Source organism: Mercenaria mercenaria, chromosome 2 (genome assembly GCF_021730395.1).
Source record: "Mercenaria mercenaria strain notata chromosome 2, MADL_Memer_1, whole genome shotgun sequence".
NCBI classification, from domain to species: Eukaryota; Metazoa; Mollusca; class Bivalvia; order Venerida; family Veneridae; genus Mercenaria; species Mercenaria mercenaria.
The window spans coordinates 38,251,296-38,276,785 of record NC_069362.1 but is presented as its reverse complement, the minus strand read 5'-3'; the positions used below and the strand labels follow the sequence as shown (position 1 = coordinate 38,276,785).

The window sequence follows — 25,490 nt, the reverse complement described above, 5'->3', positions numbered from 1 at the left end:
GTTATTGCATAAATTAAAACTTATGAAACGACGTACAGAAGTCACTGTTTGTCATAGGATTACAGTTCATATATTAATTAATGAAGATTCTTCTCCTCCTTTTCTTTTTCCACGTCCACGAGGATAAATTCCGCCTAACAAAGTAATGTTTACAATAAGCGCAACAATTGAGAATGAACAACTCATTTCTTATCCCTATTGCAATACTAGACGTTAGGTTATCCGCCATACGACAAATTACTACGGTAATTTGTTTTTATGCCATTCCCATGAATAACTTCATTCGGTTTATATTTATAAGTTATTACTTTATTTTTCGTCGCTGTCGTATCATTTGTAGTAAATGTCTTGTAGTCGACATGTAGTGGGTTTTAACACCATTGTGTAACGGGCCTATAATGCATATATCTTTGCTTTCAACAACAAAATACTGGGACATCCAAAGCATAGAAGTATTTTTAAAGATTTTTTGTAAAAGTTTTCATTGAAAAAATTGCCTTGTTCGTCGTTTTCCCACCTGAAAACACAATGGTTGATATATTTAACATGATGCATTTTGAAATAAATATACACTTGATCAATGGAGATAGATATAACAACAGAAACATTCCTTTATACATCGTAATTACACAGAAAACAAAGTTGTATCGGCTTTACATCCGCCATGTTGGCACTGAGTTAGGGTCGCTGAACAGAGTTAAGATTATCCGGGTACATGGCGTGTCGCTAGTTTATGCCGCAGATCAATAGTTTATGCCGCACATCACTACGTTTTGCCGCACATCGCTGGTTTATGCCGCACATCACTACTTTCTGCCGCACATCGCTAGTTTATGCCGCACATCACTACTTTCTGCCCGCACATCGCTAGTTTATGCCGCAGATCAATAGTTTATGCCGCACATCACTACTTTCTACCCCTCATCGGATCATCGCTAGTTTATACCGCACATCACTACTTTCTGCCCTTACATCGCTAGTTTATGCCGCACATCACTAGCTTATGCCGCGCATTACTACTTTCTGCCGCACATCACTAGTTTATGCCTTTATGCAGAACGTCACTAGTTTTGTTAAGGAAGCTTCAGACAAGCTTTAACAAAAAAATAGAACACTAAATCAAGATGAAACCTGCCCGGCGATAGTGAGGATATTATCACGCGTTATCGCGATAGTGAATCCTCAAACTTATAAAACGACGTACAGACAGTCACATGTTATCATAGGGGATTTACAGTTCAGTAGTGATGGTGATACCTAAAGGGCAGCTTCTTGCTGCCTCCCTCTTGGGTTGTCTGGCTTTTGCCAGCGCCACGAGGGTCACGTGCGACAATGTCGCGCCTGCAACAAAATCTGTGTATGATTATAGCGCTGTGAACATATATGAGAATGAGACAATATCATTATCTCGGTATAAAGGCAGCATACTTGCTATTATCAACCTAGCGACGTACTGAGGTCTGAATCGCCCACATTACGTGGGTATGAACGCACTTACTACGGAATTCTTGAGCATGCCTTTTCACGTGCTCGGATTCCCATGCAATAACTTCAACTTGGTGAGTAGTATTTTATTTATTTACTTTCATTTGTTCTCTTGGTCGACTGTCGTTCTTTGTAGTTGAAGATGGTGCCGTTTTAAGCTCGACTATTCGAAGACTAGATAGAGTTATTTGTCTCACCTATTTGTTGGCGTCGACGTTCCGATTTAGTGGAATTATGCGCATTTTTTAAAGTAAAAATCCAGCTGAAATAGATATGTATGTGTAAAAAGGGTGGAGGAAATTATAGCTTTTAACCCAATATAACAATATCTTCCTGTTACCAGTAAGAAATAATAACTTTCCATATATGACTTTTCTTCATTTAACTGAGACAGCCTTTTTAAGAAAAGTCGAACTGCACGCAGAAGTTGCTTCTCTTTAACCTATACACCGTGTCCAACGTTTACGTCACATTTCCTGTTGATTTTGTTAACATCCTGTATGGTGAGGTTAGAAAAACTTCTTATTTTCATTGAAGTTCAACGAGTTTAAAGAAGCCGTATATTCAGTACGAGCTGCAGATCATTCACGCTCCCCATGGTAATGTGGTTTTGGCCAGTAATTCTCTAGTTTCTTCAAACATTCGAGTAAACTGACGTGTGAAGTCGGTTTCAAACTCGGACGCTCACTTTCAGGTTCATTTTCTGTCTCTCAAAATCATTCTGTTGACTGTTCGCAGCAAAACTTTTATTCTTATCATCAATGATTATTAGATGACACTGTTCTAAATATGACTTTTCCCAGAGTTATTTACACAATCTAACTGTCATATCGGCTTATTAGTTCATGTCGCTTCACATAGAAAAAAAGCACCTAAACAGTGAAATAAAAGGCCCGCTTTGAAATTTTGAAATCAGTCTGCAAAAACCGAAGCGAGCGGAAGCTGATTTAAAAAAAAAAAATTCTTTTATTTTGGAAAAAAATGGAGCGGGAAATCCATTGACCAAGTAATCAATTTGCTGTGACCTAACACTTAACATGAAAATCTTATGCCATTGTTTATCATATATGAGTGATCTATACAAAACATGTATCACAAAGTCAAAAATACTTTATTAAACCGGCTCTCAAATGAAAAATACACTAAGTACTAACTGAATGGCATAAGATAACGGCCTTTTTATGTGGCGTACTTCTGTTGACGCGCCGTTTTATGGGGCGTAAATCGCTAATTTTGGCATAAAGTTCCCCTAAAACATGAATTTACGCCATGATATATATGTTTATTTGTAACTTGTTATTGTTCCTTCTCATTAGAAGGAACACTTATGGTGAACATGTCACACTTGACTGAGCAGGTAATGGATACAAGGATATCATCAAAGGCATCCGAATTCCAGTAGGCGCCGCCATTTTGTACTCATGCATATTCATTACAAATAGCCTATTTGCCAATGTGTTTTACGCATCTTTAAGTCAATCTTTAGTGAAATACAACTACGTAATAAACAGACCTACAAAAACAATAATTTAGTTTAAACTATCTAACTCCTAAATCTTACATGTCATATTGTAGAATCGAGATTAACTAAATCAATATTCATCATCTAAATATAGACTCCGGCCTAAAAATATCGTCTACTATTATTCTTCTCGGTTTCATTCGAGTTCTTTTTACGATTTTATTTCATACCAACTTTAATATTTTAACATTTTAAGTATAACCATCCATACTGTACTAATTAAGTTATTTGAGATTTTTTACTTGTCTGTGAATGCTATTGCACGATACGTAGATCTAACGTCACCGGATAACAACATTTCAATTACTTCCCTTGTTTTTATCTAGAACTGTATAATGCATTTATTCACTTTACTTAGCTATAAATATTTCGAACTTGGTAATTTGTTACCTTTTGATTAATTGTTTTGTAATTGTCAAATTGTGAACTTTTTGTACGCACTTTTTTCAAATCCATCAGTTTGTTGGTGCCGACTTATATAAAAGCCTTTTTTCTCCTGGTTTAGTCGTTCTGGAGCTGTAAGTATCCATGCAATGCAATTACTGGCATATGGCAGAACTTTTTTTCCATTGTATTGCTAATTACAATTAGGCAAACATACGACCAAATTCTGATCTGTGCCACTAGGACAGGTGTCGACAATGGTTCCCCAAATTTTGACAGAGTGATGGTATTTATTGTCCGCTAATAATATTTTGGTATCGCTCATCTGAAGGTGTTTGTTTATTATTTTAAGTTAAATAAATGTTTGTGTGAAATAACTTTAAGTATTATTAAAATAAATAGATAAGAATGCACGTAAACTAGCAAAAAACATAGTTCATAATTATTTTATTAAAGATCCCTTAAAAAGAATATTTAATGTGCGCTAGAAGGAACCTTTTGGTAAGCTAAATCTTGTACTATTCTCGCGTTAAACAGGTGAACAGTCAACAGAATGATTTTGAGAGACAGAAAATGAACCTGAAAGTGAGCGTCCGAGTTTGAAACCGACTTCACACGTCAGTTTACTCGAATGTTTGAAGAAACTAGAGAATTACTGGCCAAAACCACATTACCATGGGGAGAGTGAATTAATGATCTGCAGCTCGTACTGAATATACCGCTTCTTTAAACTCGTTGAACTGCAATGAAAATAAGTAGTTTTTCTAACCTCACCATACAGGATGTTGACAAAATCAACAGGAAATGCCGGTAATGGAACGTACAATATACCGTGTATGTAGCGTATCCGCCGTAAATGCGACGTATACTAGTACGTTGGACACGGTGCTATAGGTAAGGGAGATCACTACGTAGATTGAAGAAAAAAACTATTATTTCATTAGTCAGATTTCTTTATTTCTAAAGCATCAACTTCAAATACTTATGCGGCATTATCGTTAATTTAACACATTAAAATGCACAGCAACCGACAATTGCTTTTATAAAACAATCACCAAAAACACACTCTGTTCAGTGAGATATGTAAGCTGCTGTCTCAGTAACCACTTGTGGGAATGTATTGAAACTTCACATACTTATTTACTGTGAAAAACTGGACTAACATACAGGTTCCATAACTCATGCATAATACTTTTAAAATTATGCCCATTTCTCGAGTTAGCAATTTTTGTTAAGTTTTTGTATGTAAGCTGGTATCTCAATACCAACTCATGGGAATGGATTGAAACTTCGCACACTTGTTCGCCGCTCCACAGGTTTCATTACTCTACTTTGCATATTTACAAAATTATGCCCTTTTTTCGACTCAATTTTTTGTTAAGTATGTAAGCTGGTATCTCAGTACCCACTTATGGAAACTTAATGGATTGAAACTTTACACACTTGTGCATTGTGATGATTTGACATGCAATATACAGGATCCATAACTCTGTTTTGTATTTTTACAAAATTATGCCCCCTTTTTACTTACATTTTTTCAGTTGACAGGGCTGTCAAATATTCGACCGTTGCTGTCTTCCGACAGTTCTTGTTTAGACATTAAGCTTGTTTGAAGTATTAGAATAATTTAATTCAGTCGGAAAATATGTCGAAAGTCTAGTTCATGCCTATACATGATATGGTAGATATAAGTTTATCACCAAAATTTATATATAATATATGTATCATTTGATAGTTGTTGCTATTGGTCGTATGGTCATTTCAGCGCGACAGTCGTGTAATAATTATATAACAATGGGGGAACCCGTCAAACAGTAATCTGAACAATTTCTTGTTAACAGCGCACGCACACTTGAATATAGTTTATCCTAATTGCTGTCAGATACAAGATCATATCAAAGTGGTAATACTATTAGTACTCTAATAATCTGTAATTACACACGGAAACAGCTGCCGCATTACATTAATTACGTGGATTGAACACAATTATTCAATGTAAATATCAAGTTAGCTTTTCCGCTGATTAAGTGCAGTGTAACGTGGCATGATTTGTCATTTGCAGAATTTATACAAGAATGAAAGGACACTATTTGTTTGCGAACCTTTTCTGGTTCTTTACATGTGTTTGTGGATTAAGGGTTACGTGTAACACAAACAAATCTAGTAACAATACTGTATACAATTTTCAAGCTGACAACATTTACGAAAATGAAACAATATCTTTCTCTCGATACAAAGACAGCGTGCTGGTCGTTGTAAATTTGGCGACATACTGAGGGCTCACCCAAAAATACTTGGGCTTGAACGCACTAAGCATGGAATTCTCGAGCGCTGACTTTAATGTGCTTGGATTCCCTTGTAATAATTTCGGCAAGGTAAGTGTTTCTTAGAATCGAATAATTGTATTTTCAGGTTTGCTGTAAGCTATATCAAAGTAATCATACTATTTCAGTCAGAATTTAGCGGTTACTTTGACCTTGCATGGCCAGAGTCAAGTAACTTAGACATGGGAGCGGAGTTTGGAAAAAAACGTGATAACTTATTATGATAAATTCAATCAATTTCAGCAAGAACCTGGTGGTAACTACACTGAGATCCTTAATGGTATCAAGTATGTGAGACCAGGAGGGGGATTTGTTCCCAACTTTCAAATGTTTAAGAAAATAGATGTCAATGGAAAAAACGAACTTCCATTGTATACATATCTTAAGGTAAGTCTGTACCTTATCCATTTGTTTCTATACTCTTTCATTTTTATTTTTTTTTTGGTGCTTTTTTTACTTATCTATATCTTTCTATACATTATCCATTTGTTTCTATTCCCTATCCTTTTGTTTGTGTACCTTATCTATTTTGTTCTTTACCTTATCCATTTGATTCCGTACTTATTATTCATTATTTCCTTTCTTTTCTTTATCCTTATTGCCATTGATTCCGTACTTATCCATTTTTATTCCATCTGTTTCTTTGCCTTATCCATTCGTTTCCCGGCGATATACGACCATTTTGTGTCGATTCGCCGTTAAACCCAACTCCCTCTCACTCACTCCATTTGTTTCCGTATACTTTATTCATTTATCCATTTGTTTCTTTGCCTTATCCATTTGATTCCGTACTTTATTCATTTATCCATTTCTTTCTTTGCCTTATCCATTAGGTTCCGTACTTATCCATTTATCAATTTGTTTCTTTGCCTTATCCATTTGTTTCCCGGCGATATACGACCATTTTGTGTCGATTCGCCGTTAAACCCAACTCACTCACTCACTCCATTTGTTTCCGTATACTTTATTCATTTATCCATTTGTTTCTTTGCCTTATCCATTAGTTTCCGTACCTTATCCATTTATCCATTTGTTGGTGTTTTTTTTTTGCCTTGTCCATTTGTTTCCTTTCTAATTTTTTTTCACGTGAATGTACTGGCATTGTCTAAATACGAAATACCGAAGGTTTACGAAATCATCAGTACTTTAAAGTATTAAGCAATTCAGTCTAAAAATAGACATATTTTAAGAATATTTTATAGAAGCTCTTTCTAATTCATTTGCATACGCAACAAATAGAACAGCTATTTTCAATTATTCAGTCGATGTGTGGCCCGACCAGTGACACATTTGAAGACTCTTCAATGCTCTACTACGAGCCAAAGCGCGTGAGTGACGTGCGCTGGAACTTCGAAGTGTTTCTGATCAACAAGAATGGCATGCCTCTGTATAGATACAGTCCTGATGCTCCCATCGATGACATAGAATTCGACATCAAACAACTTCTTCAACAGAATGAATCCAATGAATCCAATCCAGCAATTGAAAAACCAATTGTAGAAAGGTATAAGAATGTGTAATATGATTATACTCGTATCAAATTAAATAACAACCGCAACAAATAGTTTAAATGTATAAAATGTTAATAATTGTGCAAATATTAGTAATTCTATACGGTATGAATGTCAGAATATATAAAACTCATCGTTCCATCGCAGTTTAACGTTGTTTTAAATGTGTACCTTTCCCCTAGAAAATTACATGAATTAAAATATTACACGATTTGGCTTACACCAAATTTCTCTTTTTGTAATTGTTTGATGATCACTATAATAATGTACATCTTCACATTTCTTTTAAACTCTGATTCTATACTGTTGCTTTTTAAGTGTAATACAACTTAGGTCTATTATAATAGTAGCTTTATCTGGGATGCTGTATTTGGCTCGAAATGATTTTGCCAGGTCGGGTCACACGTGGCGCGCAAAGAATGCAACAAATGCGAAGTCCTAGCTCTAGCTACTTTTATTATATACTTCCATCTTTTCATTTGTTGTTTTCTTATCGAACGAAATCTTTAACGTTTATCGACCTGCTGATCTTTGTCTGCACTGCTCACAAAGGTAGAATTAATTGCCGCCAGCAGGCTAAAGGTTAATTAACCAAATGACAGGACTATGTAACGCAATGTTAAAAGTTTGACATATTATTTTGTTATATCTATTTACAGTAATGAAATTCCAGTTGATACGGAACAAGAAACCGTGAATGATTCAGAAGAAACAGAAGAAAACACAAACGAGGTGGAGTACTACCTACCTGAAGACGTTTCCGTTGAAGGAGAATCTTATTAAAGGACTGCTTTTCATGACTTACTCAAACTATGTACATTTAAACTCTTATTAATACAATGTTTTAACATGTATTGTATAAATTGTAGATAATCAAAATCAACAACCCCCATGAAGCATATTCCTTTATTGACGATTTACATTAACCAGTTTATGAAGAATTTGTTATAAACAACAATGTTGTGAACAAATTCTGATTTCACTGAAACTATAACAACTTGTGCGTTCGTTGCTATAGATATAGGTGAATCTGGTTATATGTAAATACAAAGAATGAAAGAATATGTTTTAAACTGGTATGTTGTTTTGAACAATTATTTTTTTAAGAAATAAAATAAAGTAAAATGATGGATATTATTTTATGTATAAAGCGATAAAAGATAGTGAACCTAAACAACATTAAAGTTACCTGCGGCTTTTATGTTAAAACAGATAAAGCAGATGTCAGAGAATAGAAAAACGATACTTTTAATGTTGCTTATGACTTTACACAGCTGCAGCCATATAGAGAATTAGTAAAAAAAACAATGGATTCTACAATACTTCTACAATGCTAATCAAGTATTCAATGTTTTTGGCAAATACTTGTATACGACTAAAATCATTATTGAAAATAGAATTTAACTAGAACTTACTGAACAATGTTCATAACAAAACAGTTTAGCAACACAGCCACTGTGACCCTTGAGGACGGACGGTCTCATGCCATTGATCTTCATGATAATTCCATCACATATACGACATTATGTCAATCAGACCGTGTCAGCTATTAGTTTGCCTGGTTGCGTTCTGTTCTTCTAAAAACATTTTTCTTTAAATAACCAGTAACACTTTAATAATTTTCATAAAAGTTACGTTACAAATCTAAAATAAATATGAACGTTTTCATAAAAGATCCATTAATCAAGCAGATACACATAACCATGCCGCAGTTGTTTTGAAGAATTTCAACTCGAAGGGGTTGTATTATTTCTTTCTTGCTCTGAAAAGAAGAAAATAGAGCTAATAAAGCTTCAGTTTAAAGATACGTTATAATGCGTGGGCAATAATGTAACTCTAGTACATACATGTACTAATAAACTTTGATAATGTGGCAGTTGAGTCCAATAAGTCCAGGGGTGATCAAAGATAATTCGTCCATACGGCCGCCGTTTTGACATCATGTAACGAAAGCAAAAATCAGAACATGACTAAATACTCATGATATATCGTATTTTGATAAACTTGTCCTTGTGTTTGAACCTCCGTACTGTTAGTTGTGTTTATTGATGATAACATTGAAAACAATCACCGATACTAATATACATTAATGTACTTACGTATTTATATTCAGTTTAAAGGTATAAAGCGGACATATGAACGTGCCATGGCATTTGCTGTGAACCGCACACATCCTAGTGCTGCCACAGACACTTGGAGGTCAAGCCCCCTCCCCTCTCCGCCCCCGCCAAATATCAGCCAATATTTTTTTGTATTTTAAAACACACTGAGCACATATCTCAAACAATGAATATGTTTTGTTACAAATTCAGCATGTTATAAAAATTACCATTTACTTTAAATGCAATAAAAAGCAAAGTTAGCATATGACCTAACTTGCGCCTATGTGACTTAAAACCTAAAAAAACTTTTTTATGGATTTAACGTCGCACCGACACATGATAGGACATATTGCGACTTTCCAGCTTTAGTGGTAGAGGAAGACCCCAGGTGCCCCTCCGTGCATTATTTCATAACGAGCGGGCACCTGGGTAGAACCACCGACCTTCCGTTAGCCAGCTGGATGGCTTCCTCACATGAAGAATTCAACGCCCAGAGTGAGGCTCGAACCTACATCGATGAGGGGCCAGTGATTTAAAGTCAGCGACCTTAACCACTCGGCCACGGAGGCCCATTAAGAAAACTATAGTTACCTGCAATTGGTTCTACCTTCAGTATGAAGTATACTCCAGTACTCGACGAACTAAAGTACAAAATTTCTACAGTAACCGTCCTTGTTGCATTGAAAAGTAAAGCTTATTTTCTTATGAATCATTGCAGTAAGCTTCGATGTTTTTATACATACAAAATTTCTACATCTTTTAATTTCATTATTTGAATTAATCCTGATAGATGTCACTTTTAAACAAAATGAATTAAACGTTTATACAGTCCAAAAGCATTGCAAGTTGATGTATTTGTTGGCCCGATAATACGAATGAGTAATGTACAGTTCATCTTCCATCACTTTCTGAAATATTACAATTTAAATACTTTACTGTCAGATGCACTTAGATGTTTAGTCACTTAATTAACTTTATATTCAAACAAATGATGAAGTGAAAAAGAAGTTACACGTTATATTCCGCAAAACATTAAACTAAATTTCATATTATGTGATGATGAGGCTAGACAGTTAGTTCCTCGGCTAGAGCACGAGAGAAAACAATTTGAAGATCTGCCTTGCAGTGCAGAGAGGCAGGATACACAGTTTGGGGTTACTGTCATTGCAGCTACATGCACAGGATGTTTTCCCTGCAACACCATTGCACAACTGTTCACGGACATGTTGGGCACCAGAGCAAACTGGCATTCATTAACACTGCAAATACTGCAGAGAGGAGATTCAGGCGGTTGTGCCTGCGAAGATTCGCAAGAAGCATATTTTGGAAGCATAAACTTCAACAAAACAAATAATAACATATTGAGTTTTTATTTTAAGAAATAGTATGTTCAAGAGATGTACTGAAGTAATATCGTTTTGCCGTTCAACAACCATGAGTTTGTCTTGGTCTAAGCTGGCGCAAAACTACGTAAGACGTCTGTCACACATCTGACGGCATTGGTGGTAATGTCTCTCGATATAAATCTAATCAGCTAGAATTATTCACTGGCTCTTAACGGATCGTAATGCTGGCTTCAAAGAGGATATTTTTCGGCGAACGCCGTCTAAATTCGTTTTCGTTACTTATGCCACGTGACTTCAGTTTGCAAATCAAACTACTTGATGACGCATTATAGATAATTTATCAAAATGGAAGATTTATGCAACACTCTGCCTGATTGGACGAGAGTGTCAATTTCTTTCACTCTGTTGATTGTGCTACGCTGAGTGAAATGTAGACAAAGCGTTTATCCTAAACGACGCTGTTCACAGTTTTAAAGCTAACTTTGGCTCAGTATATTTAGCAAGAATATTGATATATCTCAAAATGATAAGTAAGTTTAATAAATATGATAAAAACCTGTTCAAATACCAACATATATCAAATTAAAGAAAGAGCTGAATACTGTCTGCGTATCGCATGAATAAGGGTGTGATAAGAGTCTTTTATGTAGAGAAGTGCTTTTTAAAAGATTTCCCTTGTTACAGTTGTCGTCTGTATATGAAAAGGTTTCTTGCTTTTGTGACTTATTCAGATTGCATATTAAAATGAGTACTTGTTTGCTTTGATATATTTGTTATAAAATTTTTAACTGATTTATTATATATGAATATTTTTCTTAAGTATGGTATGCAAATATTGAACTCAGTTGAAATCTGTTTTATTATATATATGCTATATAATGACTGAATCTCATTACACTGAAATGAAGGTACACTGCATACAGTTTATCTATGTGATATGACTACGGTCAAACTATGCTTATGAAACAAAAATATTGAAATAATTACAGTTGTATGTTTTGCTTGACCTTCACTTTTTTATAGGTGTGACGTCATTGTCCAAAGATTAATGAATAGCGAATATGCATTTGTTAAAGCGGGATCAGTTGGCCTATTTTAGAAATAAATAAAAATAATAAATAAAAAAAATCCTTTAATTGATTTTTTCTCATGTATTCTAATCAAACTTGATTTGTAGCATCTTTATTAGGCCCGCAGACAACTTTGTTCAGCTGGGACATTGGACCTCTTTTAGGGGCTGCTAGAGCTAAAACTAGAAATGCCTTTATACAGCGTCTCATGAACAGCTTGGTGGATCTTTGTCATACTTGGTCTGGAGCATCATTATAAGGTCCTCTTCCAAATTTATTTATATAGGAACTTGGGCCATATTAGGAACCACTACAGCTAAAAGTAGATATACCTTTCTTCGCATTAACCACTAAAATGTAATGGATTTTTATCAAACTCGATGTGTAACAATATCGTAAGGTCTCCTGCTATTTTGTTACAAATGGGGATAGAGACAAATTTAGCTAAAAATATAAACACGTTTAATGACCTCTTCTCATGAACCGCTTCATGAATCTTCATCAAACTACTGCTGTAATTATTCGTCTAAGGATAAACGAAACAAAATTGCAACCCTACGAAACCTTTGCGAAAAATTAAAAGAGAACCATGTAAATTGTTAAAGTGCGGTGTTTAGTTTTGCAATTTGAAAAATGTTAGATGAAAGATGAATGTTAGATGAAAAATTCATAAACTTCTTTCCTTATTACAATTCGCCGACCATCATTTTTAAAGATATTTCTTGTTAATGATGTGCTAATATTTATTAAAATATAAAAAGGATTTATGTACGTTTTCGAGAAAAAAGAATGTTTTTTAAGCTTTCACAACATTCACTTTGTGTTTATATATGAACAGAGCAGAGGCTCATATCTTTTTATTACACACATGTTTTAATAGCTACGAATAAATATACAAACAATATAAATCTACAACAGTTTCTCTCAATATTTGGTTAACGTCGGCCGATGGTTATCTTCTTTTTATGAACTTCGTATGATTGCAATGTACATTAAAATATCGACTACAAAATAATAAAAAATGAGAAAACTGATAAATGTCAACCGTGGTTTTATAGACAGATGTTTTGTAGTTCATTGCTCGCTTTATACATACCGCACAGGTAACTGTTTCATGTCAAATCATTTATTTTATATAATCGTGTAAGACTTTTATTTGCCTCCAGTTCCTTCTTCAAGTGTATAAAGAAATTCTTCGTACAACTTCACGATTTATAGTAACTAGTGCAATACAAAAGGCAAGAGTAGAAACTTTGAAAATTAATGCGCAAAGCAAACGCAACTAGAGCGGCATACGGCAAAGCACCGAAATTTGACACAGGAAAGGAAAGAGATCTTCACACACAGAAAACACTAAATTGACACAGTAGTGAAAATATATCTTCAAATACCATAGCCATGAATAGCAAAGCACCGTAAATTGACACAGGAAAGGAAAGAGATCTTCAAATAACATAAGCACACACAGAAAACACTGTAAATTGACACAGTAGTGAAAATATATCTTCAGATACCATAGCCATAAACAGCAAAGCACCGTAAATTGACACAGTAGTGAAAATATATCTTCAGATACCATAGCCATAAACAGCAAAGCACCGTAAATTGACACAGTAGTGAAAATATATCTTCAGATACCATAGCCATAAACAGCAAAGCACCGTAAATTGACACAGTAGTGAAAATATATCTTCAAATACCATAGCCATAAGCAGCAAAGCACCGTAAATTGACACATTAGTGAAAATATATCTTCAAATACCATAGCCATAAGCAGCAAAGCACCGTAAATTGACGCAGTAGTGAAAATATATCTTCAAATACCATAGCCATAAACAGCAAAGCACCGTAAATTGACGCAGTAGTGAAAATATATCTTCAAATACCATAGCCATAAACAGCAAAACACCGTAAATTGACACAGTAGTGAAAGGTATCTGTTTTCAAAACCTATCAACTATACACACCCTATTTTAACGAAAATTGGAAGGGTGCACACGAAAGACATACAACGCAAGATTGTACAAACAAAAAGCAAAGAAAAGATCTTTGTATATATTGCTACATTTTAGGCTTCTTTGATAACAGAATTTTACTGTTGCCGATTTCTTTATAACAAGAAATGATTGAGGTACAGCATCTGCACAATATTTGCGATGATTTCCAGTTGGTGAAAAAAACTTAATCTTATGTTCATTCTATCAATATGCAGTGTGAATGTCAATTTAAAACGCTGATGTTTTGAGCGTTAATATCCTGGCGTGAGTTACAATCCGTTCTATCTTATTTCTTTGTGTAAAAACTAAAGGGAGATAAAAACTATGCCCACCGGTTGATATTAACACTGCATCCGTTTAATTGCTTGCAACGTCCTCGATCACTGCAAGCTGTAAGCTCTGTCCGAGATGGCTGGTCACTAAGTAGCCTACTCACATCTTATTTTTAAAGGTCCATATCATGTAAGTTCAGCGAAAAATGTGAGATCCTCGTTCACACGATTGCAGTTACACTGGTGGCTGACGATGTCAAACCGCGAGCCGTTTCGTTACGAAGACAGGTAATGGTTTCGTTGTGAGTATTTGTTTACATACACGCCTCACACACCCCTGTGTTACTGGAATTCATAACTGTGCATATAAAGGTAAGAGTATTTGTGTGAAACGTTAGCTGTAAATCTTTATCAATTGTTAGCAAAGCAAACATATGACTAATTTGCAGTTGTTTGATCGTGTGTTGAATAAAATCAGACAGTTTCTTTTTGAATGTGTGGTTTTATACAGCAAATTCATGATAAGCACAAGCATCCGTTATTAAATGTAATTATTGTGCTTAAACTTTCAGCTTTTGAAAACGAGTTCAACATATTTTTCGACTGTACATGTTTTTCATTTGATTTTATGCCTCTATTCCTACAAAAAAAATGCCTTTAATACTCGGTCGTGTTTATAAGAAATGAGTATGAGTTTTCTCTCGAAGTCACTGCATTAGGTATGGGTTTTCAACTGAAGGTGTATGTGTTTTCTATTGAAGACATCAACAGAATATGTCTAGGTTTTATACAGCCTGTATATTTGAATGTATAATCCCTGGGGTGCTGCAGTCCAGCGCGTAATTCTTTCTCTCTTCCTTTAATACATCCTTGTTTGGACAAACAAAATTTATCATGTTAATATCAGACTTTGTCATTGATTTATTGTCACTGTCTCCATGCTCAATTGCTCCTGAAAACACCTTGTATCCTCCCATGAATCGCAGAAACTTAGATTTAAACAGCGCCTGTCCGACTGTCCAAAACTGTCTCACTTCAGGAGTGTATCTCATTAGCCGCACATCTTCTAGGCTTGAAAACTTTATGACATCTAGAAACAACTGGGCCGCAATGTGCTTTACACTCAAATCTCCAGAGTCAATCAAATGAAAGAAATTCATCCATTCATGTAAACGACCACAATCAGCTAAATGAGTGGTAACAGACGGCAATAACGTTTTAAGTTGCTGAACTACCATTTGTACAGTTTGTGTGTCCGCCATTACGTCATCAGGGATGTCATTTGCATTTTCCATTAGTTCATACTCCTCAATGTCGGGCTCTGAATCCGAATATAACACTGTGGTGTCCAACAGTTCCGATAAATCAGCAACTGAATCAGTTGCCTCAGTTGAAGATAAGTTTTCGACATGTTCTTGGTCGACTTCTAATTGTGAATATAATTGACGATGAACTGATTTTGATGGTGTGTTGATTTTGTGTAGTTTTCGAACTGGGCTGTCGCTGGCTAAAGATTTGGTAGGTACTATCATTTTCCCAGATTGGGGATCAAAACTGATTTCTTTGCCGGTAACATTAGACCCCAATACATTGTATGTCCTTTGGAGATTACTCCTCCCATCAATCGACTTCCACATGTAGGACACCTTTTCTGCCGGGAGATCCTCAACACAATGACACACTGTGTCTTTTATGTTCTCAAATGTAGAGTCACAATAGCTGCACATAAGATTCTGAAAAAAAAAATCGACTTTGTAACGAAACACATTCTATTTTGTTGTACTTCGTATGAAAACCTAGACACACTCTGTGCGAAACACAGACACAAAAAATGATGTATATTGCCGATTTTAATAATGTTTACGTAATAACAGAGACATCTTATTGTAGCAGGAACAAATATTCACTGATATCTCGACAAGTGACTCTTTCTTTGATTATTTTATCTTACTTTTATACCGTTTTGCAAATAAACAAGGATTTTTATGTAACACATAGTAATTGAACACTAATAAACACAAAAATATTTAAGAAAAAACAAAATGTCGCATATACGCATACACAAACATAACATACACATTAACTCACCATTTCTCTGTAATAACGATCCAAAGATCCACACCGAAAAAAAGCAAAATATATTAAAATTTGTGAACCGCATAGGCATGCCACGCTAGATGTAAACAAATACTCACAACGAAACCATTACCTGTCTTCGTAACGAAACGGCTCGCGGTTTGACATCGTCAGCCACCAGTGAGTTAGGTTATTGCTATGTACCGTGGATAGAATCACTGGCAGTACTGCTTACATGCGTCTGTTGCACGCTATAGAAATATATACCAGTATCATTTTGATACCTCCAACAGATGCATTTATAAAATGCAATTATGATACACTTCTGATGAATTTCATGGATTAAAATTAATACTATTACTGTCATATTCCAGAATAAGCGAAAATCTGTATACATTTTTTGTAATAAAGTAATATACTGGACTAGATAACCAATAAACAATTAATTCTCATAACATTTCCTTTTAGAAATGAAAATTCGCTTAATATACAAAATCTAGGAAAATCCGTCAGCTAAGCTTTCTGAAACATTGACGATATCAAGCAATACATGTTGATGATACTGTTAATTGTTCTGAAGAAATGGCTGCCAATTCAGGCACAATGGTATCGTCATTCATTCCTTATATATAGACAGTATATATGTGTTGTATATGTTTATTCTGCCGGAACAGGGATTTTTATCAATATGCCATTGCGCAAGAATATTTAGGCGATAAACTCCAGGTTTTAACAGACGTTTCACTCAGTATAGTGGCTGACCTATATGGCCAACTATTTGTTCAGTGATCACAAGAAAAGTTTATTTTACAGCGGCATCTCTTTAGTTAGATACATAGTGGTGTAGCTTATAACTCAATCGACTATAAAAAGTCTCTTTAACTTACACAGACAGGTCTTTAATTATGATATGTTCATATGTTCATGTCAAACAAATTGCTCTCTCTCTCTCTCTCTCTCTCTCTCTCTCTCTCTCTAAAACATGAGGAGACACCTAGTTAGGCGCAAGTGCTTAAATCTTTTATGATTTATGTTATCTAAAACTCTCTCCTTTATGTCATCAACATAGAACCGCCTCGGTAGCCTAGTGGTAGAGCGTCCACTTTGAGTGCGGGAGGTCGTGGGTTCGATCCCCGGCCGCGTCATACCAAAGACGTAAGAAATGGTACTAGTAGCTTCCTCGCTTGGCGCTCAGCATTAAGAGGATAGTGCTAGGACTGGTCAGCCCGGTGTCAGTATAATGTGACTGGGCGGGATATCATGCCACGTGTCTACGGCGTGATATTCCAGGGAGGCAGCACTATAAAGTTGGGCATTGTGCTCACTGCTACAAGTAGACACCGTCGTTTAGATGACTGAAAAATTGTTGAAAAAGACGTTTAACCCGAACACACACGCACGCACGCACACACACACACACACACACACACACACACACACACACACACACACACACTTTTACGGAAAGAGGAAATGGCCTTATACAGATGGCTCATAATCTTACAAAGATCAGGAAATCTCTTGGCATTGAAAAGAAATTTCTTAATTTTGGAACTAAATAACGTATCTTTATATCTTAAATATTTCATGTAGTCTCTGAATAAAGTGTAAAAAGGTTTACCATAGATCTAGAAATGAAAACAGTGATTCCGAAAAAAAGAAGAAAATACATCATTTCTTAATTTGTTCCTGTAGAAAATAACTGGCAAATTAGTCTGTTTGTTTTGATTGGAGCAGATCATTAACGACCTAAAGAAACTTCCTCGCTAAACAATCGAATTAGAACTTGATAGACACCTCCACTCGCGCCCTTTCTGTAACTCAGTCTCACAGACAGTTGCAAAACATGCATCAGTATTGTTCAGTTTAAAATGTCGTTATGGTATGTTTTCATATTTCCAAAATTAATGTAAACGTTCTTTCCCACCGTGTCCAACGTATACGTCGCATTTACGGCGGCTAAATACCACACTGGCCATAGCTTTATCAGATCAAGTGGTTCCAACGTTGTTTGAGCGGTGAATTTTACGCCGATCAGATGGAGAAATATGGCCAATACTACAAATTTCCGGTCTTGTAAGTATGACTTAAAGGAATTTCTACCCGTTAAATAACGAATCAAATGAAAATGATGGGCGCACCTGGAGCGCAAATGTGTCCATTGTTTCGCACATGTGTCCATTTAGCTGAGATTTGTGACGTTTATTCAATCACTTCTGTACAGTCCGGCGGGGGAAGGAGATTTTTTACAGTTTTTGACAATATCGCCTCAAATATAGTGTTTATCGGGAACAAGTATCTATTAAAACACTTTTTATGTAAAGGGCTACTTCTTAAAACAAAGCGTGTGTATTTTCATAGAATTATTCAGGGTTGTTTCTGAAAAATCGGCCGAAAACCTAATGCAACGCCGTTTCGAGTGGGTCGCTTTGCAACGCAATGAAGTGGATACCGTTCTGTATCTTACTTGCGAAGTCTTATCCGTCTTAAAACAGTCATTAAAGTCTGAATAAATTTAGAGAGTTTTATATCATTATAATGATCCCGTCATTTCTAATGTATTGTACTTTTACATTTTTATGCTTGCTTAACATTAAACATATTTTTGCGGACATTGTCAAAACACATCAACACAAAAGCATAAAGTAAGGATGAACATCGAATAATATCATTAAGTAAATGGAGTAATAGTTCGTAAAAACAAGAACCAGTTCACGGATATTTATCTCCTCCACGAATGGTACTGAACAGCATACCAAAAGCGGGTTGACTCTTTAAATCAGTATAGTTACAATTGGTTACTTTTTAGTTCCTTAAAACCAGTACATTGCGATTTCATTACTGATTTATTGTGCATTTAAGCTGTTCATACAAAATAAATAAAATTTGGTCCATGATAAAAATATCGATCAGTAGTTTGTACATATTTTCATTCATATTCCTGGTGTAGAGTTCATTATTTTCAAAGAGATAAATCACGGAGAACGTTAAAATTGGCCAGGGAAAAGACAGGATTTTATTTGTCCTCCGTTAAACAGAAACGACGTAATAAAACTCTATGGTCGCCGTTCAAAAATGAAAATACAAATGAAATGAGTTTTTAAGACGGATAAGACTTCGCAAGTAAGACACAGAACGGTATCCACTTCATCGCGTTGCATAGTGACCCACTCGAAACGGCGTTGCATTAGGTTTTCGGCCGATTTTTCATTTCAGAAACAACCCTGAATAATTCTATGAATATACACACGCTTTGTTTTAAGAGGTAGCCCTTTACATAAAATGTGTTTTAACAGTTACTTTTTCCCGATAAACACTATATTTGAGGCGATATTGTCAAAAACTGGCAAAAATTTCCTTCCCCCGCCGGACTGTACAGAAGTGATTGAATAAACTGCACAAATCTCAGCTAAATGGACACATGTGCTAAAACATAGAAACATTTTCGCTCCAGGTGCGCCTATCGTTTTCATCGATTTGTAGTATCGGCCATATCTCTCCATCTGATCGGCGTAAAATTTACCGCTCAAACAACGTTGGAACCACTTGATCTGATAAAGCTATGGCCAGTGTGAATACACGATTTATTTTACGTTCCATTACCGGCATTTCCTATTGATTTTGTCAACATCCTGTATCAACGTCTTCCAGGGAAATTCTGAGCCACGTGTCATTGTTACTGTTATATGTCCACTTGCAGATGATGGCGCCAGCAGTAAAGTCACAGTGGTATCCAGATCATTCAAAATGAGAAGACGGGCCAATTGCTGTATCAATATGCTTAGAAGTTAGATAAAGATTGATGTGCTTTGAATGGTCCTCATAAGCATTATATAGGGCCTTACATATTTTTTATTTCTGCCATGTCTCTAGACTTGATACCTGACTTTAAACACAACCACATGTATTTAAAACGTTTAAAGCCCCCATCACACCAAACTAGTTCTCAAAACGTCCCAACCCGTCCTAAAATATTGTAAAACGGGCTGCGATCTGGCTAGAACGTTTGTACTTTGGCTGGAACATATCCATAGTGTGATCGTAGTTAGTTCATAAACAGTTCTCGATACGTCCATCACGTCCTTATCCCGTCTGAAGTCCGTTTATAGTAAGTTCACTTCGGAAAAAAAATGCCCGTTCACCTCATGTGGACACCGTTTGTAGGCAGTCCAAGTCCGTCTGTAGTCAGATTAAAGAAGTTCGTAACTAATACTACTTCGTTCCGAGAACGTCGAAATACGTCCTAACTAGTTGTTAACACGACCAACTCGTTTGCAAACGGTTTAACTCGTTTTGAGTACGTCCTCATCTCTCCCTTTCACGTTTATGACGTAAATTGCAATCACGTTCTGGCCCGATGGCTATTACAAGCCGTCGCGTTTCGCCCAGTTCTCATTCTCGTTTGTCTCTTCAACCTCTCAAGACACACAAAAATCCACAGCAATAGGCAAGTATCAAAATGACTCCAAAGAAAAGTGAAGTTACAACAGTAAAAGACCAATGTCACACAGAAGCCGATACATAGTCTCCTGAGTCAGCCCCTGAACGTGTAAGTCGAGAGGATTAGCATCGTAATTTATTCCCTGCACCTTCTGACAACTCTGTATCCAAGTCAGAAGATGAAGGTTGCCAGAGTAAGAAACAAAAGAAGAAAAAAGCAAAGGCATAAACTTGGCTAAACCTTGTACCTAAATCTTGAACCTGTACGGCAATGTCATGTATTTATACCCTAACTTGTATAATTGTACTGAGTCTAGATCGACGTTGTAGGAACTGTGAATAGACGTAATAAACGTACTAAAAACATGTGGAACGTAATGAGAACGTATTGCAAACTCTTAGAACTGTTTAGAAACGTATTACACTCAGGATGTAATGCGGTCGAGTTTAGTCTTTCTGTGAACGGGTTAAACGAGCCACAAACAGATCCGCTTGGCGTTCACACGTACTGAAATTGACACCCGATCGCATTACGTCATATCACGTCTCTGGTATGATCGAAGTACGGCGGTTCAGTTCTTAGTACGTCCATCTCGTTTTAAGCACGTTGTAAGTCCGTCTAACTGTAGGAATGAATGATCGGCGTAAATCTTTGAGTAGGCTCAAAGTTCTGGAGCACCATTCCCGTTCAGCCCCGTCCGAGCCATTCCATAAAGTTCTTAGACAGACTGTAGAATGTCGCTAAGTACTACGTCTGTTCCGTTGCCACACAGTTTGAGCCCGTTTGGCTACATTTTTTAGAACGTACTGAAAACGAGCTAGGTGTGATGGGGGTATCACCAAGAGAGGACACTTGAATAGATTAAATGCCCACTATGTGCCCCGATTATGATAAGCCACTTGGTCAGTTGTTTACTGGACATGCATGATGAAGTCAGATGTTCATGAGCGTAGCCTAGATGTAAAGTATCTATCAAAATAGAAAAAGTGGAAACTCCACAGGTCGCTCAATAAAAACGAAAATGTTGCAGGCTCGGTTTGATTGAGCCTGTTCATGGACGGTAGTGGAAATGCATGCTACCGTTCACGCCCTCTAGCCCCGGGTTGAGCAGAACTCAACATTTACACATGTTAAAAGTACAAAAAACAATTTAGAGACATCCGCAAATGTGTTCATACGGCGGTGCACATGGAACCTTCAATGCTACAGTAGTGTGTAATTCCATGAAAAGCGGCGTATGGTCCCTAGTTAAAATAATGGGTTTGCCCTAAACGAGAAAACAATGGGCAGATCAAGCCTAGTTGAAGATGTGGATTTTTTTTTTTTAAAAAAAGAAAGAAATATGTCAGTGCATGTGTTGACAACACATTGTTATCGTGTCTTTCTGCTTTCCCGCTGACATTTTAAGAAAGCTCACAGTTTTCTTATATCCAATACTATAATATGAGGGAAAAGAGAGGACACTTGAAATACATTACTATTTACATCTTATATTTACATTTCCGTTTTCCTTTTCTTCCACTTTTGATTTAATTATCTACTGAGGCAACATCTTGCTCTTCTCCCTCACTTTATAATCTAAACAATCACAGTCAGAAACCACTATAGGTCTAGAAAGATTTTGTTCAAATGGAGAATATGACAATATTTTCTTGTTTGCTAGTGACGTATTATGTTATTTTTTTTTGTGTTTTTAATCATTTCTGTTTTAATTCATGCATTGTTTTTATAATTGTAATTGATGTATCGTCTGTTTGATGTATACGGTCTTACTGCTGTTTTTGATTAAGATTACGGGGAAATTAAATTCAGATTAGTTTAGATAGGGGCATTTAGTTACCTTGGTACGTAAAATAGGAAAATATTGTTCAGATGCACTGAGAGCTCCGCTGTATACAGTTAAATTGTAATGTAAAATTTTAGACATTGCTGTGAATGTAAACTGCAACTGATGATTTTAACCATTGCTTTTACAGCTACAGAAACCATTTGCAGTATTTATTATAATCTATTTTTGTTCTTAAAACATCAGCAGTTGAAAGATTTGCTTATTGTTTGAACTGAGTAATGAACAAGTATTATAGTTGTGCTGGTAGTTGTATTTGCTTAAACAAATATTACTATTAATTTAGTTATAACCATGTTTTATTGTTTTGCATTGTAGTGAACAGCCAATCAAAACTTTCTAATCAGCATTTCACTCAGGTTTAATTTTAGCTACGAAAATACTAAATCAGCACAATCATCAGACCATTCTCCTGTGTATGGAAAACATTGTTTTTGCAGTATCATGCAATGTATATGTCACTTGAAAATATGTAGTTTTCCAGTCTACGACTTTCTACCGTCTTCTTTTCACAAATGTTTACAGCTAAAGTATTTCCAGCTTGTAATTTTTCCTATCCATTGTTTAGGAATAATTCTTATCAGTCCAGTTTTGACGAAATAAATTTGATCATATAAATATTCATTCAAACATCGATATCTTCCTTAGGAAGTAGATATAATGATTCTTGTTAAAATCACTCTTTATGACATAAAGAGTGATTATAACAAGAATTATTAAATGATCAGCTGTTTTTTTTTTCAAGTTGGTCAGTTATTTTTTGTAGGAAATTCCTAATTTCATAAAAGTAAATTTGCATGCATATATTTAAGATAATTGCTTGAATTTACTTTGATTTGTTTATACATTATTAATTACATTCCAGGAATATATAATTATTTACATGTTAGCTTAGCTCAGTTGACTAATTCATTATATTTCGGTTTTTATCCGAAACAATGAAACTGGTTTCTTTATTTATGACGGTAATTATTCTCGTAGTAATCTTTAAACTTTAAGAGTTGAATGTGTTGGGCATTTTGTTGCTATTAAATGAATGGTTCTTGTCTGTGAGTCTGTCATCTTTTAATTATTGTATTGTTAAAGTATCATTATCTAAAGATTATTATCTTTTATCTTTTATTAAGCAAGTTGAAAATCAAAACAATTAGGCCTACCATTTATTAACTTCCAAATTGTTACTTTATTTTGTTTTTAGGTTAAAGTTCTATTAAAAAATCATTTCTTTTGATTTTTTACGTGACAAATCTAGCCCGGCAACGATTTACTTTAACATGGTTGAGCGATATTATATTTCTACTTTCAGTGTTTCGCATATTGGCGATCTCAAGTCTGAAGCTGAACGCTGAAGTCACCACTGTTGTTTTTTATTCAGCGGGGAGTACAAGTTTTCTTTTATTTTTTGTACAGCAGACCTGAAACCATTTCGAGAACAAAATGTCGAAGGATATGTCCACATAACGAATAGAAGTGTGGGTTTTTGTTGTTAACGCTCAGAACATAGCATTTCTCAGCATTAAATTTCATACCCCAGATGTTAGCCCATTTTTCCAATTCTAATAAATCCTTCTATAAGATGTTGTAGTCTTTCTGGTTTCTAATTTTCCTGTATAATAGGCAATTGTCTGCAAATATGCGTACCTGTGATTCGACGGATATCGGAAGGTCGTTTATCTGACACAAGAAGAGCAGGGTCCAAGGACCGTGCCCTGCGGAACTCCAGAGTCAGCTGTACATTTCTGGGAAGTTTCACCTTCTACGACAACTTGCATATATCTTACTGTTAGAAATTACTTTAACCACGAGTGTATAGGTCTATTTATGCCGTAGCGGTTTAATTTACATCACAATTCCTTGTGTGGTACTGTATCAAAGGCTTTTGAAAAGTCTAAAATGATTATGTCTGTTTGATGATTTGATGACCTTCATCGTTAAATGTTAATAGACCATTAAGCGTTACTAATAACTGCATTTCACAAGAAAAAAACACTACGAAATCTATGGTTCAAATTTGTAAAGTATATTGTTCCGTTCTAGATGGTTCAGAAGATGCTTGCAGATAATGTGTTCTAATGTCTTGCATAGCACAGAAGTTAGTGAAACATGTCTATAATTTTCCGCAAGGTGCACATCACCTTTTTTGAAAACAGGAGACACGTTTGCGTTTAACCAGTCATCCGGCAACGTGCCTGTATCGACTGTTGGAAAATGCAATTTATTCCGACTGATAACTGTTTAGCACAATTTTTAACATGACGTTTGGTATACAATCAGGACCAACAGCCTTGGTCGTATTTAACACACTTAACAATTTCTCAACTGCGCCTGGTGTAATTCTGAGGTCCGTCAAGTCGGAATGATTCTTCTTTGAAAGAGCCGGAATGTTACGATCACGACACTTTGTAAAAACTGAACTAAACTGTTCTAGGAGGATTTCAGCTTTTGCTTTACTATCGTTCAAAAGTTGACCTTTCTTCTTTAATGGTGCAGCTCCAACATCATCTTGACGTTTTGACTTGATGTATCTCCAGAATGGTTTCTTGTTATTTTTCTCCAGACCTTCAAGTATAGTCTTATTTACATAAGAAATTTCAGCTTTTTTGAACACGCGTTTACATAGTTTCTGAAATTGTTTGTAGTTCGACCAACTGTTCGTCCTCTTTGCATACTTATTTATAATTTGTATATATACGAGGCTTCTTCCGAGACATTCTTTACAGACTTCTGCTTAACCAACAGATCTATGGCTGAATGGTTTAGGTCTCTTATACTTTGAATCATTTGCCCACGATCGGTCGACAACCTAGCTTCATGTGTAGAATTCTTCACGTAAGGAAGTCATCCAGCTGGCTGAGGGAAGGTCGGTGGTTCTTACCAGGTGCCTACCTATGCCTGACACAATACCCCGGGAAATACCCCGGGTCTTCCTTCTCCGCTAAAACCTGGTAATGTCGCCATAATTATGAGCTATCCTCATGTTACTCTAAAACACGACAAGGAAATTTGTATTTATCGCATTTATCGTATTGTGTCACCATCTTGAAACATTTCAATATTTCAATATTTGTTAAAAAAATGTTTGTGAATGATTACTTCGATATGCACATAGTAATT

General features: G+C 35.6%; 2 protein-coding genes across 3 annotated transcripts; one reads left to right on the top strand and one right to left on the bottom strand.

Annotated features, from left to right (window-relative positions):
* Positions 1 to 1,220: 1,220 nt before the first annotated feature.
* On the top strand, positions 1,221 to 8,354 carry LOC123563757 (glutathione peroxidase-like). Of its 2 annotated transcripts, none has more exons than XM_045356762.2 (4): positions 1,221 to 1,559; positions 5,959 to 6,102; positions 6,978 to 7,219; positions 7,886 to 8,354. In XM_045356762.2, exons 1-4 carry the CDS (start codon positions 1,248 to 1,250, stop codon positions 8,007 to 8,009), a joined length of 822 nt encoding a protein of 273 aa, XP_045212697.2. In that variant the 5' UTR covers positions 1,221 to 1,247; the 3' UTR covers positions 8,010 to 8,354. The 2 variants fall into 2 exon arrangements, with proteins under 2 accessions (XP_045212697.2, XP_045212699.2); XM_045356764.2 differs by lacking the exon at positions 1,221 to 1,559 and adding an exon at positions 5,440 to 5,766.
* Positions 8,355 to 13,784: 5,430 nt separating this feature from the next.
* Positions 13,785 to 16,273, bottom strand: LOC123550003 (uncharacterized). The gene is made up of 2 exons (XM_053523272.1): positions 16,209 to 16,273; positions 13,785 to 15,746 (listed from the first exon to the last, which is right to left on the bottom strand). Exon 2 carries the CDS (start codon positions 15,738 to 15,740, stop codon positions 14,799 to 14,801), a length of 942 nt encoding a protein of 313 aa, XP_053379247.1. The 5' UTR covers positions 15,741 to 15,746; positions 16,209 to 16,273; the 3' UTR covers positions 13,785 to 14,798.
* Positions 16,274 to 25,490: the final 9,217 nt, after the last annotated feature.

Coding starts and splice junctions, on each gene's coding strand:
- LOC123550003 (XM_053523272.1), bottom strand. CDS start 15,740: ATGTGCAGCTATTGTGACTCTACATTTGAGAACATAAAAGACACAGTG.